The sequence below is a fragment of the Microtus oregoni genome, unplaced genomic scaffold, assembly GCF_018167655.1.
Source record: "Microtus oregoni isolate MIOR12 unplaced genomic scaffold, Mior012 000002F_ref0000024, whole genome shotgun sequence".
Classification (NCBI taxonomy): domain Eukaryota; kingdom Metazoa; phylum Chordata; class Mammalia; order Rodentia; family Cricetidae; genus Microtus; species Microtus oregoni.
In genome coordinates this window covers 81,242,547-81,263,728 of record NW_024543061.1, presented here as the reverse complement: position 1 = coordinate 81,263,728, position 21,182 = coordinate 81,242,547, and the positions used below count along the sequence as shown (strand labels likewise).

At 39.3% G+C, this 21,182-nt stretch overlaps 1 protein-coding gene across 3 annotated transcripts in view; it reads left to right on the top strand.

The window, feature by feature from the left end:
* Positions 1 to 7,649: 7,649 nt before the first annotated feature.
* LOC121441010 (solute carrier organic anion transporter family member 1A5-like) overlaps positions 7,650 to 21,182 on the top strand; it is an 87,385-nt gene continuing 73,852 nt past the window's right edge. For all 3 annotated transcript variants that reach the window (XM_041642151.1, XM_041642145.1, XM_041642153.1), the window contains exons 1-3: positions 7,650 to 7,700; positions 18,137 to 18,314; positions 19,749 to 19,858. In XM_041642151.1, coding sequence (XP_041498085.1) covers positions 19,799 to 19,858 — 60 coding nt within the window. In that variant the 5' untranslated portion in view covers positions 7,650 to 7,700; positions 18,137 to 18,314; positions 19,749 to 19,798. The remainder of the gene's footprint in view (positions 7,701 to 18,136; positions 18,315 to 19,748; positions 19,859 to 21,182) is intronic.

Genomic DNA, 21,182 nt, shown 5'->3' with positions numbered 1-21,182 from the left:
AGTTCTACTCAGTGGTATAAAAACAATGACTTCTTGAATTTTGCATGCAAATGGATGGAAATAAAAAACACTTTACTGAGTGATATAACCCCGACCCAAAAAGAGGAATATGGTATGTACTCATTCATAAGTGGATTCTAGCCATAAACAAAGGACATTGAACCTATAATTCATGATCCTAGAGAAGCTAAGTAAGAAGGTGAACCCAAAGAAAAACATGTAGTTATTCTCCCGGATATTGGAAGTAGACAAGATTGCCGGGCAAAAGTTGGGAGCACGGGGGTGGGGGTGGGTTGGGGTAAGGGGAGATGGCAAGAGAGAAGGGATAGGGGAGTATTGGGGAGAGCTTGGGGGAATGGGATGGTTGAGATGGAAGAAGGGTAGATATGGGAGAAGGAAAGAAGATATTTTAACTAAGGGAGCTTTTATAGGGTTGGCAAGAGACTTGGCTCTAGAGGGGTTCCCAGGTATCCAAGGGAATTTCCTCAGCTAGGTCCTTGAGAGCAGAGGAAAGGGTGCCTCAACTGGCCTTATCCCATAGCCAGACTGATGAATATCTTGCATATCATTATAGAACCTTCATCTGGCGATGGATGGAGATAGAGACAGAGACCCACATTGGAGCACTGGACTGAGTTCCCAAGGCCCAGATGAAGAGCAGAAGGAGGGAGAAGATGAGCAAGGAAGTCAGGACCGCGAGGGGTGCATCTACCCATGGAGACGGTGTGACTGATTTGATGGGACTTTCCAAGGCCAGCTGGAATGGGACTGAACGAATATGTGATCAAACTGGACTCTCTGAATGTGGCTGAAAATGAGGGCGGACTGAGAAGCCAATGATAATGACACCGGGTTTTGATTCTACTCCATGCACTGGCTTTTTGGGAGCCTAGTCTGTTTGGATGCATACCTTCCTAGACCTGAATGGAGGGGACTGGGCCTAGGATCTCGCACAGAGAAGGGCACCCTGACTTCTCTTTGGACTGGAGAGCAAGGGGGAGGGGAAGAAGTGGGTGGAAATGGGAGGATGGGAGGAGGTGGAAGTTTTTAATAAATAAATATATAAAAAATAAAATAAATGTGAGAACCCTCCCCCCAAAAAGAATCTGCCTTGGACTGTTGATAGGACAGGACTTAGGTAGGCAGGGAAAACTGGACTGAATTTTGGGAGAAAGAAGGCAGAGGGAAAGAAGCAATGGAGCCTCTGCCAGAGTCAAACATGCTGAAATTTTGCTGGTAAGTGACTGATACATGGTGATAAACAGACAATAATCATCATCATCATCATCATCTAGCACAGTTTTAGATTTCAGTCAAACACATTAGAAGAAATTAAGATATTGAAGTAAGTCAGATTTTTAAAAGTTACCAAATTTGATAATAAATAGAAAATATTTTCTCTAATGCAAAAAATAAATATTTTTTAATGCAGATCATTGTGATTCATGGAGACAGGTAGATGAGTGAAACAATCTCAGAGTCATTAATATTCTACTTCTTTCTGTGAAATTGCCATCTTAATCTTGTAAACAGTTTACAATTAATTGAATGTGTACTTTGTAGTGTGCTATGCCTTACTTTAAAATTTATTCTCTTTATCAAGTTGAAAGGTACTGACATATATGGTGTGGTTTGTTTTGTGTGTGTGTTACATGGTATGTGACACACGGTATGAGTGAGAGTTTGTGGGTCAGAGGCAACTTAGAGTAGATTCTCTCCTGTCTTTATGTGGGTTCTGGGTCTCAAACTCAGATCACAATAACATATACAGTCATTCTTAGCTTATTTTTGCTTTCTAAAGTGGTAATTCTCTTCATATTATTTAAGATATGCACTAAGATGAAAATGATATTAGCATTCAAAACAAGATTGTCCACAGGAAATCTGTCTCTCAAGAGGTAAATTTTCTGTACATTGAGAGGATTGGAGCTGCACAGGTGTATTTCACAGGATGCTATACTTAATTTATGTTTCATTACAAGATAAGCTACAAGCAAATGTTGAATTCTTAGTATGTTAGCAACTTAAAATGATGTTTACCAGCAGTTGTGAAAATTCTTACCTGTGTATCCTATGCTGGAATAGGTAAGCATAGAGATAGCTGATAATGGATATCTATTTACTCTGACAAAAATGAAGTCTACAAGTACAGAAAGAAAGACCAGAACTAGAAGCATCAGTGTGTCCTCACTTTTATTATTTCTTTTTTATGTAAGTATATATGGACACATACATCTATTTCCTGTCTGTGTATGACCATCTCTATATCTATGTCTACATCTTGGTTCCTATATATTTATTTTAGCAATGGAAATCAATTTTCTGGAGGAGAATTTGTCTTAAGAGATCTTCTGGGGAAAGTAAGAATAAATAAATAAGCCTAGATCATCTCATGATATGAAATGAAGAAGCTGCCAGGGTAGAGACAGAAAATGAAGAAGTAGCCATCAATAGGAACAAAGAATAAACAAATGGACAGTAATAGCAACTTTCAAAATTGATGGAGGAAGGTCATTGGTCATTAGCTAATAAAGGAACTGCCTTGGCCCATTTTATTGGTTAGAGGATAGGTGGGAGGAGTAAACAGAACAGAACGCTGGGAGGAAGAGGAAGTGAGGTCAGACTCCACAGCTCTGCTCTCCGGAGCAGACGCCTCAGCAGAGACGCCGTGCTCCTGGCTCCTGGGCAGACGCACGCTATGAAGCTCCGACCCAGGATGGACATAGGCTAGAATCTCCCCGGTAAGCGCACCTTGGGGTGCTACACACAGATGATTAGAAATGGGCTAAATTAATATGTGAGAATTAGCCTAGAAGAGAATGGGCCAAGCAGTGATTAAATGAATACAGTTTGTGTGTTGTTATTTCAGAGCATAAGCTAGCCGAGCAGGCGGCTGGGGTGCTGGGAACGCAGCCCCGCCGCTCTTATTACTTCACAAAATGATATAATATTTGAATGGCCAGTGTCATTCACAAGGGTTCCTTTACATGCAGGACTTAAATTGACATAACTTCTACTAGAAAAAAATGAACATGAGTTTGGTATAGTAATGGTTAATTTTCATTGTCAACTTGACTGGATTTAAAAATTCCATGGAAACATGTATTTATGGGACAATATGCAGAAAGTTTAACTGAGGTGGGAAAAGTATGGGTGTCACTATTTTACAGGCTAGGGTCTCCCAGACTAAGTCAAAAAGAGAAGAGAGAACTAACACTAGCTTTTCTATAGTGGCTGCAATAAGACACCTCTCAACTCTCTTACCCTTCCCTCTATGCCATGATGGACTGCACCCTCAAGGTATGAGACAAAATAATTTCTTTCTCATGTGGCTTATATCTGTCATAGCAGGATCTTTAACTGTTCACCACCAAATCATCACACAGAGACTTTTTTATTCATTATGAATGTTCAGTCTTATCTTAGTTTTTCCCACTTACATTAACCTCTTCTTCTTCATCTATGTTTTTGCTTCAGGGCTTTTTACTTTTCTTTTATTCTGGATGTCCTACTTTTCCTGCTTCTTCTGTTTGTTTGGCTGGACCCAGGTGTCTCCCTCTCTTTCTCCCTCTGCTTCTCTTCTCTTTCAGTCTAAATTCTCCCTCCTACTTATTCTCCCTGTCCAACAACCATGAATGTCCCTCAATTGCCTTGCTTTTGATTATTCAACTTTTACTTCACTGAGAAGGTGCTTTAGACAGCAAAGCAACACACATTTACATCATTAAACAAATGAAGCATAAACAAATGTAGCAATCTTTTCATAGATAAATTCAATACAGATTTACATAGTTTAGGTAATATTCCACAACATAAACAAATGCAACACATCTTTATATAGTTAAAGTAATATTTCTTTTTGTCTAAATAAAAAAAGATTTCAGCTTTAACATATAAAGACAATATAAAATAAGAACAATTATCAAGAATTACACATATAATATCTAGTACATTTGTATATGACAAATTCAGAGAAAAAACACTTTATTCTTTATTCTATCTTGATTAGTACTATACCTAGTTTATCATCTATTATAACTAAGAGAAACTATATAGATAACTATCTAGTTTTCAACTTCATAAAATATCCCAAGAAGATTTATATTACTTGAGTAAATAGGAAGTACAGAGCAAGTCACTGCCAGTTCAAAAACTGAAGAAATAACAAAGACATCTGGCTGCCTGGTGTTCTACCCAAACTTCTTTGTAATATTGTGACATCCAACTTCACCATACAGGAGAAGCACGTATGGCAGGAATTTTAAATGATTGTCCCACCTGTCTTCGTAAAGTTCTGCTGCCTTTGTCATTTGTATCCTGCTTGTCCAGTTTGGATGGAATACTGTCACCAGTTAAAGCAAGGACAGATTCTTGCCCAAGTGAATAGCTTTGCCACAATGAGAGCAAACTCCATATGGAGTTTCTTTTTGATATCTATCATACTTTTATGAAGTAGATTGGTGTTCCCAGGAGCAGATATTTATCACTGTCATGAAAAGCCTTATTATTGAATATCTTAAATGTTATATTCTGTAGGTTTCTGAAGCATTTGACAATCACCTATTTGTGTAAAATATATCTGTTTAACCTTGAAAATGTACCTAATATGACCACAAGCTTGATTATAATATAATCAAATTATATAGATTCCTTACTAATAATCTGTATTTCTGAATTATACATTACATATTTAAATGAACCTAATATACACAACAGTATAAACACACATACAGCTTCTACATACAAAAATAGCTTTAAATTTTTATCAATATACAAAAGCCCTTACTAATGTAAAATATTTGACACTAATAGTTATTTTTACATATTATATCCATATTTGCCAAAATGATGACAAACATCCATAACCCATGAAATGACTAAAAACCACCAACCTCCCCGCTTGGGAAAGTGAGCCTTGTCTTTTCTAGACTTCTTCCTGTTGTCTGTGGGTGACAGCATCTCCAGGGGACCATGAGAAAATGGAGACAATGGTCAAGTTCTGGAAAAACTAGTTGTAACATTTGATGTCCAGTCTAAGAAGTCTTCACATCTTGAGGGATAAATATATGTGTTACCTTTCTTATAGTTTTTGGTTTTTATTTCTTGATGTCTGTAGTCAAGATATTTAGCAGGTCTCCCCTGATCAAACCTGATCTTTGTTAACTTTGAAGGAATCCACAGGTTTTTGTTTCCACAGGAACGAAAGCATAACCTCTTTCCCAATGCAATTACATTTCTTGAATTCCATTTTAAAGTTAAGGCATTCCTAAGGTATCTAGGCTGGTTTCATTCAGCAGTCCCTTTTACAATCACATGTCTCTCAGAAACTGATGTTTACTCAGCATACAAAAGACTCAAAGTCAACACAACATATACATAGGATCCAGATTCCCTATGTATTTCCCATCTTTACATGTCTTTTTCACATTATATTACTCTACTATTTCTTTAAAGACTTTATTATCTCTAAACCATATATTTTTCCCTATGAATGTCTATACCCATTTTCTTTTCTTTCTTAAACCTATGCACATTTTTAAACACATTGCATTGTCAGAATTAATTCAGTCATTTATCTTTTGGGATACCAGCCCTTTGGGCATAGTCTAAGGGGATATGTATGCACTATAAGTTGCATGACGAAATATGCTCACTCTCTTGCTTAGTGTGACGAGAGACATAAGACAAAAGAGAGAGAGCACAAGATCAGTGGTAATTTCAGCCCTTTCTCTGTATTTGTGAGTTCATTCCTTTCCATTGGAACCCCTTAGTAAATTGGTTTCATTTACCTCTATTTGATTCTGCAAAAACACTGTAACCTGCTACTGCATGTCTCGGTCCTTTTCTGACTGTGTGAGCCAAACCTTAGCAGCACAGCTTTATGTTGGTGACTTGTTCCTTCCCGATGAAGAGGTGCATTGACTGGGAGCTGCTTCTCACCAGGAACTCCATTCAACTGTCCCAGCTCTAGGAAGTTGGTCCTCCTCTCTGAGCATTTTTACTTAGTTCACTGTTTCTGCTTAATGTGCCAGCTGCTCAATTACTTGTTTGGCATAGTCTTTTAAAGGAGCTGAATCCATTTGTCTTTCTTTTGTAAGCTTTCTTAGGCCACATGTAGAAATTAGGTCCTCACATTGGGTATCAAATGTGAGGCTTTCTAGCTCTGCCAGCCCCAACCCATGGCATGAAGATTTATTATTAGTTATGAATGCACAGCCTTAACTTTTGCTTGTTTCATTACTCTTTTAGCTGAGAGTAGCCTGTTTCACTTTATCTACATTTTGCCTGGGGACATTTTACCTTTCCCTCATTCTATATGTCCTACTTCTCTACTTCCTCTGTCTGTCTGGTCACTGCCTGTCTGTCTGTATGGCCCAGGGCTTCTCCCTCATTATCTCCTCTTATGATTTGATTCATTCTCTTACTTAGTCACTTTTTCTGCCATCCTCACCTATTGCTCTACGGCTTAGCTATTAGCTAAACAAATTTTTATTAGGCCAATCAGGTGCTTTAGCCAGGCGATGGAACACAATTATAGATCATTGAAATTCTAGCATAAACTAATGTAACTTTTTATAGTTAAATGTGGCATAAAAATTCAACACACCTTTACATTGTTGAAGTGATAGTCTGGAGCATATACAAACGTAACTTATCTTTACATAGTTAAAGTAATATTCCACAATGTTCTGTCAGATATTTTGTCTCAGAAATGGAAAAGGCAGCTAATGCAATGATTGAGGATATAGACCTTAATCCATTTAGTATAATAAAAATCTCTAAGTTCATACTGATTTGAGTTAGTAAATATTGAGAAATAAAGTTAACAGTCTCCTAGCACAGAATATCAGCTGTTGCATTTAACACAAATAATGGAGTTTTATATTGCCACTGAGTGCTAAAACTAGTGAATTAATGATATACAAAAGATTGTGTGATCTATAGAACTCCACACAAATGTCCTTTGATTAAAATGGGAAAATACCTTGATACTAATAGAACTGGAAGATACACATAGACCACATAGCCAAAGCTCCCTTTACCAATTCTGGTACAAATGAGCACTACATGCCTGGGCACATTGGGAAGGCATCATATCATTCCCACAATATTCCCACACTAGTGGTTTAATGACAGTCTTATCATGAAGGGACGTTAGATAGATTTGTATTGGCAGCTATTTTGAACAGCTGGCATTCTTAGAAATTTTAATAAAAAATTGATGTGTGTGAGTATGTGTGTCTGTTACATGGTTTTTGTGCCAAAAAAGGCTAGAAAAAAAATGTTGAATACCTTTAGCTGGAATTACAGGTAGTTCTGAAACATCAGAAGTGTGCTTTGGGAAGAACATCAAGTGCTTTTAACCAACAAATCACGTCTCAGCCTCATGATATTCTTTGTAAATGGTCAAGAATCCCCCTCTTGCCAAGAAAAAGCCAAGACACAGGTTCGTATTCATAAACTACAAATAATCACCTAAACCCAATGTCTGATATTGGATTTGTGGTGTGTGAATTCCTTCTGCATATGTGTTGCTTTTATTGGTTAATGAATAAAGAATCTGGCTTGGCCTATGATAGGGCAGAGTACAACTAGGTGGGGAAACCTAAACTGAATACTGAGAGAAAAAAGGCAGAGTTGTGAGAAGCCATGGAGCCATCAGAGGAGAAAGACACAAGCTGCTAACTTGAACCTTGCTGGTAGGTCACAAGTCTCATGGTAAAATATGAAATGATGGAAATGGATTAATTTAAGATATATGAGTGAGCCAGAAATATGCTTAAGCTATTGACCAAACAGTATTGCAAATAATATAGTTTCTGTGTGATTATTTCATGTCAGGGCAGTCTGGAAATGAACTAGTAGCCTCCAATAGCAGATTGGGTCTTGGGACAGTGCTAGAAAACCTATTAAGGAGGCTTTGGTTCAGTGGGTAAAAAGTTAGTTGTTGCCTTGGACCTATAGCTGAATCACATTCCCAAAACCCATGTGGTGGAAGGAGAGTACTGACTCTTACGAGATTTCTTCTGACCTATGCACAAATTCAACACACACACACACGCACGCACACACACACACACATATGCACATACAAAATAAATAAGTGTGATGATTTTTTTCAAAAAATATAAAAATGTATTTTTAGTATAATGGGTCTAAATGGCATGTAAACAGTTTATCATGTTTTTGCTATTAAATTAATGTTAATCTAAGATTTTAATAATCAAAATAAAAATTATGAAACAACACTGGTGTCTAAAACAGTTTACATAGAGCTCTTTATATAAATTCTTTGTTCATAAAGTTGTCTGTGCCAAGTTGTCCTATGTAAACAGGTATAAAGCCAAGCATTCTGCTAGATAGTGAATAAATGCACCTTCTAATAGAACAGGAATTTTAGTTTTGAACATGCGTGTTGGAGAACTCTAGTAGGCCTCTGCATGTAAGGACTACTACAGTATTGGTGCTTCAATGGTATAAAAGGAGATTGTAATTGGACCAATGCTGTCAATTTCTTTTGTCCTGTAAACCATTCTTAAACCAAGCCACTTCAAAAGAGCTAGTTGCACTGAGTTCACTAATTAATTTTTTTTATTATTTTTTTAATTGAAGTAAAAAAAAAATTCCGCCTCCTCCTAGCCTCCCATTTCCCTCCCCCTCCTCCCACTCCTCTCCCCTTCCCCCCACTCCTCTCCCCCTCCCTCTCCAGTCTGAAGAACAATCAGGGTTACCTGCCCTGTGGAAAGTCCAAGGTCTGCCCCCCTCCATCCTGGTCTAGGAAGGTGAACATCCAAACTGGCTAGGCTCCCACAAAGCCAGAACATGAAGTAGGATCAAGACCCAGTGCCATTGTCCTTGGCTTCTCAGCAGCCCTCATTGTCCGCCATATTCAGAGAGTCCGGTTTTATCCCAAGCTTTTTCAGTCACAGTCCAGCTGGACTTGGTGAGCTCCCAATAGATCAGCCCCACTGTCTCCATCAGTGGGTGAACCCCTTGTGGTCCTGACTTCTTTGCTCATGTTCTCCCTCCTTCTGCTCCTCATTGGGACATTGGGAACTCGGTCCAGTGTTCCAATGTGGGTCTCTGTCTCTATCTCCATCCATCACCAGATGAAGGTTCTATGGTGATATGCAAGATATTCATCAGTATGGCTATAGGATAGGGTCATTTCAGGTTCCCTATCCTCAGCTGCCCCAGGAACTAACTGGGGACATCGCCCTGGGCACCTGGGAGCCCCTCTAGGTCCAAGTCTCTTGCCAACCCTAAGATGGCTCCCTTAATTAGGATATGTGCTTCCCTGCTCCCCTATCCAACCTTCCTTTATCCCAATCATCCCGTTTCCCCAAGTTCCACCCATCCTCCCCTTCTCACTTTCTCTCCCCATCTCCCTTTACCCCCTCCCACTAATTAATTTTTACGTTCAACTTTGTGTCTTAAAGGTAATTCAGTTAGGGGCTTGTGGGTTATTGTTTTGTGGTATCTTTCAAAGGAACTCACAATTTGGATTTTGGACTTCAAATATGTGCTCTTGATGCATTGAGATGAGACTATTGATTCAGATGCCTGAATGTTTTGTAATTAAATACATGGACAAATGCCAGAATCACAAAATTAATCAACGGTCCTCACATACACATCATGCCATTATGATATACAATGCATTTATCATATGAACTCAGATGCATTAGAGTCTACTTATTAAGTTGACAGCAGAGAATAGCATTACCAGATATACCTGAGTACAAATGCCCCCCCCCCCAAATTAGTAATGTATTAAAAAATCTCAAAACTGTGGCATATACAAAATGGAGAGGGACAGAGATATTTGTTCCTGGTGTGATCCACAGTGGAGCTCTGGAGGCTGGGTACCCTTTAGCAAGAGAACATATTTTCCAGAAGAAAAGCAGCTCTGATGATGTGTTTTACAATATAGCACATGAGCCTATGCTACAAGAAGCTCTAAGATGGGAAGCTGGGGCAACTGCTTAGAGAGCAGTATGCTTGCCATGAAAGCATAAGGATCTGAGTTCAGACCCCAAAACCCAAGTATAGCTGGAAGCATCTGAAATCCTAGCATTCCCACAAAGAGATGGGAGGCAGAGCCAGAAGAAACCTGGGAAGCTCACAGGCCAGTGAAACTCAGAAGGGAGCAGCAAAGAGAAGGATCCCTGTCTCAATCAAGTAAAAGTTGAGGAGCAATGCCTGAGGCTTTTCTTTGACCTCCACATGTGTATCTGTATAAATGGGTATGTGCATTTGCATGCATGCATATTTGTGTGCAAAACACACACATGCATGAACTCCCCAACATGCATGCACACGCACACATGTGCATGCATGCACATACACCACATATATATGCACCCACACATGTACATGTGCTCACACACACACACAGACATGTGCACATCCATGTATACACACACAAACACAAAACCAAAGATGAAGAAAATATATTAGCATAAATGTCACATGAACATTTCTGATAGAGTTATTGCCACTTCTTGGTATGTTGGCATCCCTTGCTCAGCTTCAGGGATTTGACGGCCAATGTCCTCTACCCAATGAGCAAGTGTTCCTAACAGTAATTCTCTAGTTCCATTTCCATTTTTTGATTAGAAAAAAATATTCCAATGATTTTTATAGAAGCTGTATAGAAATTAACACAGGATTTTAAAAACAAAATGGGTTGTAAACTCATTCAGAAGACAGAAGATTCTGGGATAGGTCTTACACAGAGACAAATGCACCTAAAGGGGGCAACTGGCTGCAATTGGCAAATCTACAAGGATAAAAATGAACTTTATCACTTATGACCTCTATGATTTTAAATAGTTGTTTGATTCCCCTTTATTTTAAATCCTGTAACTATAAAGTTGGGATAACAGTATTTATGCCACAGGATTTTATCAGAACTGAATACAATAATGTGACAGGTTTTCAGGAACAATGCTTAAAATCTGTGAAGAGTACTTCAGGTGGATGTGTATTATTTATTGTCTGTAGTCTCCCATGATATTCAATTTTGGTAGGATTACGTGTTATCTAAATGGTACCAGAGCCGCATCTTCCATTGTAGTAGCAGTTCTTCAGGAACGAAGACTCTTTGAAACTTTTCTTATGTGCTGTCGCTCAACTGAAAAACACACATCACACATGTGTAGTAAGGAGGAGCAGGCTGCTTCCCTCCTCTCAGCTAATTTAACCCCCAAAATACCCACACAGAAATTGTATTAATTAAATTACTGCCTGGCCCATTAGCTCTAGCCTATTATTGGCTAACTCTCACATCTTGATTAACCTATCTCCATTAATGTGTATCACCACTTGACTGTGGCTTACCAGCATGAGTCTAACCAGTGTCTATCTCGGGCAGGAGAATTATGGTGTCTTCCAGTCTGTCCTTCTTCCCGGTATCCTGTTCATTCTACTCCACCTATCAGAAGGCCAAGGCAGTCTCTTTATTCAAACAATGAAAGCAAAACACAAACAGGAGAACCTCCTACAACACTTCCTCTTTTTCTGTTTAAACAAAAAAAGAAAGGCTTTTACTTTAAGAGAGTAAAATTACATATGGCAAAACATTTATCAAGCAAGACTTACAATAATAATATTTATATCTATTTTATCTTTTATCATAACAATGGAAAACTATAACTATTACTATCTATCTATTCCTTAACTCCATCAAAGACTCCAGAGAGATATCATATTATGTAAGTAAACAAGAAGTAAGCATCTTCCAAAACTTTAGAAATGACATAGATATCTCACTGCCTGGACAGTCACACAGTTTTTCTGTATCATTGGGGCATCCATCTTCAGCCTTCAGGCCCATAGTATCCAGCAGACATTTCTATGAAGCAGGAAGTTCCAAAGACAGTTCAGTCACTTTCTTTTGTGTCCTGCAGAATGTCCCATAGACTCTGTCATGAAGCAGGAACCCTGAAGGACCATCTCACCATTAGGCAAGTCCTCTCTGTGCAGGTTCTTCATGTCCATTTTATGCAACAGTCCAGGCAAGAGCAGTTTCTTGCCCAAATGGCTATCAAACTCCATAAGGAGCCCATTCAATGCCCACCTTCTTGAAGTAGCTGGTGCTGCCAGGAGCATGCATGTCTCATTGTCATAAAATATCAAAGTTATTAAAAACACCTTAAATGTTATATTCTGTAGTCTTTGAACTATATGAAGAATGCCTATCTAACTGAAATATATCTCTATATATCTAGAAAATCTAACTAACATGACTACAAGCTTGATTATTATCAATCATTATCCATTAACAACCTATATTTCTTAATTATATAGTACATTTTTTTAGATTATATATTTTTTTATTTATTTTTTCTTGGAAAAAAAATTTCAGCCTCCTCCCATCCTTCCATTTCCCTCCCCTTCCTCCCACTCCACTCCACCTCCCCCCACTCCTTTTCCCCTCCCTCTCCAGACAGATGAGCAGTCAGGTGGAAAGTCCAAGGTCCTCCCCCCTCCATCTAGGTCTAGGAAGGTGAGCATCCAAACTGGCTAGGCAACCACAAAGCCAGAACATGAAATAGGATCAAACCCCAGTGCCATTGTCTTTGGTTTCTCATCAGTCCTCATTGTTCAGAGAGTCCGGTTTTATCCCATGCTTATTCAGTTCCAGTCCAGCTGGCCTTGGTGAGCTCCCAATAGATCAGTCCTTCTGTCTCAGTTGGTGGGTGCTCCCCTCACGGTCCTGACTTCCTTGCTCATGTTCTCCCACCTTCTGCTCTTCATTGGGACCTTGGGAGCTTATTCTGGTGCTCCAATATGGGTCTCTGTCCCTATCTCCATCCATCGCCCGATGAAGGTTCTATGGTGATATGCAAGATATTCATCAGTGTGATTATAGGACAGGGCCATTTCAGGATCCTTATCCTCAGCTGCCCAAGGAACTAACTGGGGACATCCCCTTGGGCACCTGGGAGCCCCTCTAGGTTCAGGTCTCTTTCCCACCCTAAACTGAGTCCTTTAATTAAGATATATGCTTCCATGCTCCCATATCCATCCTTCCTTTATCCCAACCATCCCAATTCCCCAAGTTCCCCCATCCTCCCCTTCTCACATTTCTCTCCCTATCTCCCTTTACTCGTATCCCACCCCACCCCAAAGATCCCAATTTTTGCTCGGCAATCTTGTCTACTTCCCATATCCAGGAGGATAACCATATGTTTTTCTTTGGGTTCACCTTCTTATTTAGTTTCTTTAGGATCACAAATTATAGACTCAATGTCGTTTATTTATGGCTAGAAACCAATTATGAGTGAGTACATCCCATGTTCATCTATTTGGGTCTGGGACACCTCACTCAGGATAGTGTTTTCTATTTCCATCTATTTGCATGCAATATTCGAGAAGTCATTGTTTTTTACCGCTGAGTAGTACTCTAATGTGTATATATTCCACACTTTCTTCATCCATTCTTCCATTGAAGGACATCTAGGTTGTATCCAGGTTCTGGCTATTAGAAATAATGCTGCTATGAACATAGTTGAACAAATGCTTTTGTAATATAATAAGGCATCTCTTGGGTATATTCGGGATCAACCTGCCCCAGGGCCCAGCAATACCACTCTTGGGAATATACCCAAGAGATGCCCTATCATATTACAAAAGCATTTGTTCAACTATATATTACATTTTAAATGAGCTACACAATCACAGTATATTAATCAAGATCAGAAATACATATACATATAACAAAATTGACCTTAAACTTATATCAATAAGTCAAGATTTATACCAATGCAAATTATTCATACCTATAATCACACATGGAGTCCAAAATACCACTGAGCACTAAATAAGCAGATATTTCAGAATGTGGTGGCTTGTCTCTGTTGGCAAATGTTCTTCCTGTCAGTAGCCTCCAAATAGTTGGTCATCTCCTGTGGACACAACATATTCTGTGAAGACCTAGTGAATATGGCTCTTTTTGCAGTGATGGAGAAGGGATAAGCCCATGCATTTGAGTCAATAAATCAGTTGACTTGATGGCAAGCCTTGTGTTTACTGTGGTTCAGTGATGTGAGTATAGGAAGTGAGTACTATGGAAATACTCAAGGAACTGTCTCCTGACCCAGTTGGAACAACACTGTAGACTTTAAATCTATTCTTCAGCAGCAAACAACTACCATTAGCTGACCCTTGCTTGTGTGGTAATTTTAAAATATTTGTTAAGATATTGAACTTGGCAGTGAGGATTATGATTGTTTTGGTTAGTGTTCATGTGTTTTTACATCCATTCTCTCCCATGCTCTATTTAAACTATATTCCAGACTGAAGACTAAGATTCCCTGTATATCAGACTCTTAGTATGTGTTACTGGTAAATATTTGTGTGGCATTGCGATTTTGGGGAAGGGGGAAATGCCAGGGCTTTCCTAGTTTCCAGTGGTGGCTTTCTGACTTTGAGATCTCCAGCCTGTGCATCTCAGTTCCTTCACTTCCTGATTTAACCTGCTTCCCAGTTTGACTTTTTAATGCTTCTTGCACCTTTGTGACTGTCTTCTCACATTAAATTCTTTTGGTTTTGGTTATAAACTCTGTTTTCTTCTCTGCACTTTGAAGAGAATAGATGCTGTTTTTATTTGTGGTTAGAGAAACTGAGTTGTCTGTCCCAAACGTGCAGATAGTTTGAAAACAGATCTTCAAACTTGTACTTATTTCAAAGGAGAAGAAGCTAAGCTATTATGCTGCACTCAGATGACACGGGCATAAGAATGGTTCTCATTAATCTTCTTTTCCCTCTGACACTGACTGCATCATGGCAATAGCCACCGTTCACCAGTTTATGATCTGTCTCTCCCATAGCTTCTGTGACCTATTGAGAATGAGCACAAGCTTCATCTTCTTTATCTTCAGATCCCTGACACCTACAACTATGCTTGGAATTTAGTAAAGCCTTAATAAATTTGTGGAGTGAATGAATAATATTCACTGCCATTGACAGGGAGACTAATTTATTCCAGCCCTGAGTGAGGGTGTTGATGGTAGATGTGCAGTTCATTCTTCATAACAGCCTTGCATGATAGACATAAACATTCCTGTGTTTCAATATAAACAGACAAAAAGTCATATAGGCAAGTCAATACATCTGGGATTAAAGTCACAATGATGTCTCACACCTGAAACTCTCCAGCTATCTCCTCCTTTTTAGGATGATAATGAGAAAATGCACACATAAATGGATTAGGGGGAAACCCTGGGATTTTGCTGTATTTTCAGATATGAGGGGTACATGGAAAGATGTAAACTTTTTTTTATATGAGAAAAAAATGTTCAACTATTTTCTTCCACAAGATTAAGATATCTACTTTTGTTCCTCAAATTCTGCCTGTGCAGATAAAAAAGGAGAATAATTGAGACCATATAAAATTATAATTTCTACTGCATTGCTCTCTGAGAAAAAACAGTAGTGAGTAGTGAGCAGAGTAAGGCAAGCTTTCATCAGGAACTGCAGCAACTATGGGAAATGTTTCAGTCTAGACTGAGTACAGTTTAGGATTAAGTGAAGATCAATGGGGACTCACAGAAAAGAAGGGTGGAAGAATGCCATCGAGTGGAAACATCCTGCCAGCTGTTTTAGTGTTTGCTTTGACAATACTTTCTGGTGATGAAGAGGGGAGGCAGAAATTGACGAAAGAAGAAAGTGGATATGTGTGCGTGTGTTAAAAAATCCAGGGTTCATTGATGTGGGAGTGTCATATATCAATCTGTTGATTTCATTGGTTAAGCAATAAAGAAACTGCTTGGCCCTTATAGGTTAAAACATAGGTGGGAGGAGTAAACAGAACAGAATGCTGGGAGGAAGAGGAAGTGAGCTCAGAGAGACGCCATGCTCCCCTCTCTCAGGTGGACGTGAGAGCTCTGCTCTCTGAGGCACACGCTATGAAGCTCCGACCCAGGATGGACATAGGCTAGAATCTTTTCCAGTAAGACTGATGCTACACAGATTATTAGAAATGGGCTAGTCCAGGTGCAAGAGTTAGCTGAGAAGAGGATAGATATAATGGGCCAAGCAGTGTTTAAATGAATACAATTTGTGTGTTGTTATTTCAGGGCATAAGCTAGCCAGGCAGCCAGGGTGCTGGGGATGCAGCCCCACCACTCCTATTACAACAGTTCATGACTCCTACATGATACCCAGTTGCCTGTTGATGGGGCTTGTGTGATGTCTTTTGTACATGCTTCCAACAAGGGTCAGGAATATGTCCTTGGTCTGTACTGCATCTTCATTCCACATAGTTGTCTGTGGGCCATTCTGCCTCCAGATACCACACTGATCTGAGAGACCTGAACTGCCACCTAAGGCTATGGTGATGTCTGGGGCTATACTGCTGCAGGGAGCTGTGTCTGGGTCCTACTGGGGCTGGAGTCTGATTTATGTCCATGGTCTGTGTTGCCACAATAGGTCATGGTGATGTCCATGATTGTGCTGCAGCCGGAATCCATGTTGATGTCCGTAGGCCATGCTGCCACCATGGAAGCCATATTGATGTATGTGCCCATCTCTGCCTTCTGAAGTCATGTTTGTGTCTATGAAATGGACAGATTTCAAGAGCATTGTATTGATCTGTGAGCTTACTGAGACTAGGGGTCATGTTCATGGTTTATGTTGTAGCCAGATACCAGGTGGAGGCCCCATGATCTGCGTTCTCATTGACTGAAGAGCAATGAGAGTTTGTTTTATGATATTGATGACTGCAGATGCACAGTTGAGAGGGAAAGACATGGAAGGCTTCTGTGACAATCTGTAGCCCCCAAACTGCACCTCCCAAAAGTAACAGCCTAGACAGGGAGCCCCAAAGAGAACTCTTAAAAAGTGTGATGGAGATGTTGAAGAGCAGTTTCACACAATTGATGGATTCTGTCAGAGGATTAGAGGGATGGTTTGGGAGGTCCTTCTGACTATGTGTTGCTTTTATTGGTTAGTCAATAAGGAAACTAGCTTGGCCTAATAGAGTAGAACAGAGTTAGGTGGGAAAAACTAAATGGAATGCTGTGAGAAAGAAAGCAGAGTGAGATACACACCATGTAGCCCCACTGGAGCTGGAAAGAACTTTACCCAGTGAGCCACAGCTATGAGGAGAAACACATATGACTAGAAATGGGTTAAATTAAGATGTAAGAGTTAGCCAATAAGAATCTAGAACTAATGGCCTAAGCAATGTTATAAATATCACAGTTTCTGTGTGTTTATTTTGGGGCAGCCAAGAACCAACAAGCAGCTTCCTCAAACAAATTGGCACCCAATGTGGGGCTTGAATCCATGACTTTGAGATTAAGAGTCTCATACTCTTCAGACTGAGCTAGCCAAGAAGCTGGGAACCAACAAGTGGCCTCCCTCCTCCAACAGAGGGGCACAGCTCAGTTCAATATAAGGAGCAGACCACTATGATTATGACCATGTTCCACTGCATATAGATAACACAAAGTGGAGTTTTTTCTTTTTCTTATTTTTAATTCCTTTTGGGGTGTCATGAGGGGACTGCGGACAGGGGAAAACTGGTAAGGGATTGTGATGGGGTGCATGATGTGAAACTAATGGAGAATCATTTAAAATGTGATATTAAATAAAGATAACACTCTGTGCAGTGACTTGGCCTGATTCCTGCTTTAAATGGAAAGCACAAGGTTCCACAGGACTGTGTCTTAGAGAACTTGAAGCTTCCTGGTGAGACTTAGGCCAAAGCAAATGTGGGTACCAATTCCTGCAATCATCTCTTCATTCTCTAGGTATGTTTCCTTCGGGAACTAACACTGATGACATTAAAAACTGGCTCCACTAACGGCAGAACTAAAGGCAATTTTGAATTTCTAATTTTGTTTCTCAGTTTTAGAACACATCCAAAGTCACAAACTGGCAAGATTGCTTGTGAAGGGTTTGTCCTTGTTCCAGACTTCTTTTGCTTGGTAGAACCACATGAATGGGTAATGTGCTTGATGTTAAGGTTTCTCTAGAGCAGTACATTCCAGATACAACCATGCAAGATGTCTCTTTGGGTTTCTGGTATTTTCATATCTCTACAGTTTAAAACTTTGAAATTTTAGATGTATCTGTTGTTTATATTTATATTATTTTCTTTTTTTTAAATTTTATGTCCCCCTAGGTTTCTGTGAGTCAAAGTGTCTCAAAACGTTTTTATCATATTGAGACTCCAGAGAAGTTTGGAATATAAAGACCTCAGGAAGGAACCCTTGAGAGCGGCCTCTGCGAACTCGGTTAGACAGAGTTTGAGAACAAACACAAGAGATATCTTCGAGTTCTTAAAGGCAGCAGCCTTCAAAGTAAGTTCAACGGGCACCATCTGTGTTTCTCTTGCTTTGCTAAAGTATTGAAAAGTTTTATTTTAACCACATTGTCATTAGCTTAACATCAGAGCCTAATAAGCTTTTTGACATTCTTTAATAATAATAACATCAAAGTCTAATTAAAGTAATTTGCATTGGCTTTTTTAGCAGAATTCAACAAACCAATGTAGATTGACACTATAAAGTAGGCACACACTAGCTCAGAGTTGAATATAATAAGTGTGTAAACTCAAAGATCAGAGTCCATTGCACAAGCAGTGAACAGGAACCGAATCAGCAGCAGCAGCAGCAGCAGCAGCAGCAGCAGCAGCAGCAGCAGCAGCAGCAGAGAGAGAGAGAGAGAGAGAGAGAGAGAGAGAGAGAGAGAGAGAGAGAGAGAGAGAATTAATTATGGCTGCATTTATAGTATAAGAGACCATGCCCTTTTGGGCTGGTATCTTGAAGGCAATTGACTGAAGGAGTTTCCATAACAAACCAAAACTTCTCTTATAGCATTATTTTCAAGATCAGTCAGAATTAAAAACTTCCTAGGTAATTTTATAATATTCAAGGTATGAGTTAAATTGATCCTATTCAAGTGGTTATGTGTACATGTATGTGAATGCAGTGAATATGTATATATGGATATGTATGTATATGTAAATGTGTGTGCAAGTGCCCATATATAGATGAGTCAAAACTTAATGTTTTCCTCTACCTTAGGTTTTAAAATGGAGTGTTTTCACAAATTTGTCTGTTGTTCATTTGGTTAGAGTACCAGATCAGCACACTACAGTGATCCTTCTGTCTGGGTCCTCCCAGTGTTGGGGTTACATGCAGTTTCTCAGAAGTTCACTTGATTGCTAACTATTTAAACTGAGGTCTTCAGTCATAGGAATCAAACATGTTACCAGTTGAATCACCTCCACAGCTGTGCTGAAGTATTTTTTATGAACTTGACACAGGCTAGGAATGTTTGGGAAGGGGGACTATTAATTGAAAAACTGTCTCAAAGAGTCATGGTCTTTTCTGTGGTGACTTTTCTTGATTGAAAATTAATGGTGGAGGGCCCAGCTCACTGTGGGTGGATATCTGGGATGGCCGTCCTGGGTTTTCTAAGAAAGCAGGCAGTGCAAGCCATGAGGAACAAAACAGGAAACAGTGTTTCTCCATGACCTCTACAACTGCACCTGTATTCAGGGTGATGCCATGAGTTTCTACCCTGATTTTCAACAGTGATGAACTGTCATTAAATCATTGTAAATTAAAATAAAACCTTTTCACTTAAGTTGATTTTGTCTTGGTATTTTATCACAACAATCGCAATCATGAATAAGAGACCTATGAAAGCTTTTATTTTTCATTTTAGGAATCATTCATTATAGCTCAGTAAACAATTTAATTAACAATTGTTTGCTTTTTTTTGAAAAGGAAACAGTAAGACATTTAAGACATAAACATCTGGAAACCATCAGAAGAACATGGGAGAACCTGGGAAAAGGTTTGCAACCCATTGGGTGACATGCTTTTCAAAAATGAAGGTATGAATTATTTAGATATATGTGCATGTATATATGCATGACAATCTTTTAAAGCAAGCACTGAAAATCCTTGTAACATTGCTCAGTTTATACAAAGTTTTCCAACATAAAAACTATGTATTGTCTTAAAGAAACTGACTTTATTATTATGGTTGTCTAACTAGGATTATTTAGCTAGAAAGATTTTTCAGACTAACTTAGAGTACAGATTTTCAACCTTTGATTTGAGACCCCTTAAGGGTTGAAGTCCCTTTCACAGGAGTCACCTAGGATCATTGGAAAGCACTGCTATTTATTTCACAATTAATAACAGTAGGAAAATTAAAAGCTATGAAGTAACAAATAAAAATAATTTCATGGTTGGGTCCAATAGAACATGAGTAACTGTATTAAAGTGTACATCAGTAGGAAGGTTAAGAATCACTGCTTTAGGGGGTCTTAAAGGAGCGTGAGGCTTAAAATGTTTTATATGTGTATTATACTGTGCTGGAATTTGATCTGAAGTCAGATGTCCAGCCAGTGCTCAGTTCTCAGGGGTTTTTGACAGAAGATCAGGGGTCACAGCTAGGAACAGTTCTTGAGTAGAAGTGCTGTGTTTATTAATATGCAAGATGAACTCATGATCTAGTCAGATGAATATATTCTATGAGTTTTGACAATGTTGCAATCATTCTGTAAGAGAAAATATCCATTTTGTTCACTGTTTGGGTGGTTTTCAGTAGTTTTGCGATACTTGTCCTTCTCACAGTTCCAAAGGCATCTTTGTGTCATCACCAAATGTGAACATGTATTAATCCAGGGAATCTGAGCACTGCCCTAGTCTTTGCAGGGCCCCTCCCATGCTCCTCTCTAAGCTTCTGCCTTCTAAGTCATCCAATCACAAGCTCATTTACCTTATTCTCCTGTAGTAGACTCCATACACTAATGTAAAAGAGAGGAGGCCTCAGACTCAGCCCTGGGAAGTGTTTTTTACCCGCAGTGATGCGTGAATTATTGAAACCCAACCCCTCAAGTTATCCTTCAGTTCTCACATTCTGAAGAGCCCAGGGCCCCTGGATCTTAACCTTTGAAAGATGTCTACTAGATGTGTCTCTTTGGACAATTGGTGCAACGTGTCTGTACTTCATCTGAAAAGGAGAGTGGTAGTCCTACATTTTAAGACAAAACCATCATTCTGAGACTTGTTTGTATGTGTATTCCTCTCTGTGTCTGTCTCTGTATGTGTGTGAGTGCTCGCCATTCAGTGCCATCCTATTCAAGTAGTATGGGGAATTAGACCAAGATCCTCAACACAATGGGCAATTCCTCTGTCCCTGACCTATAC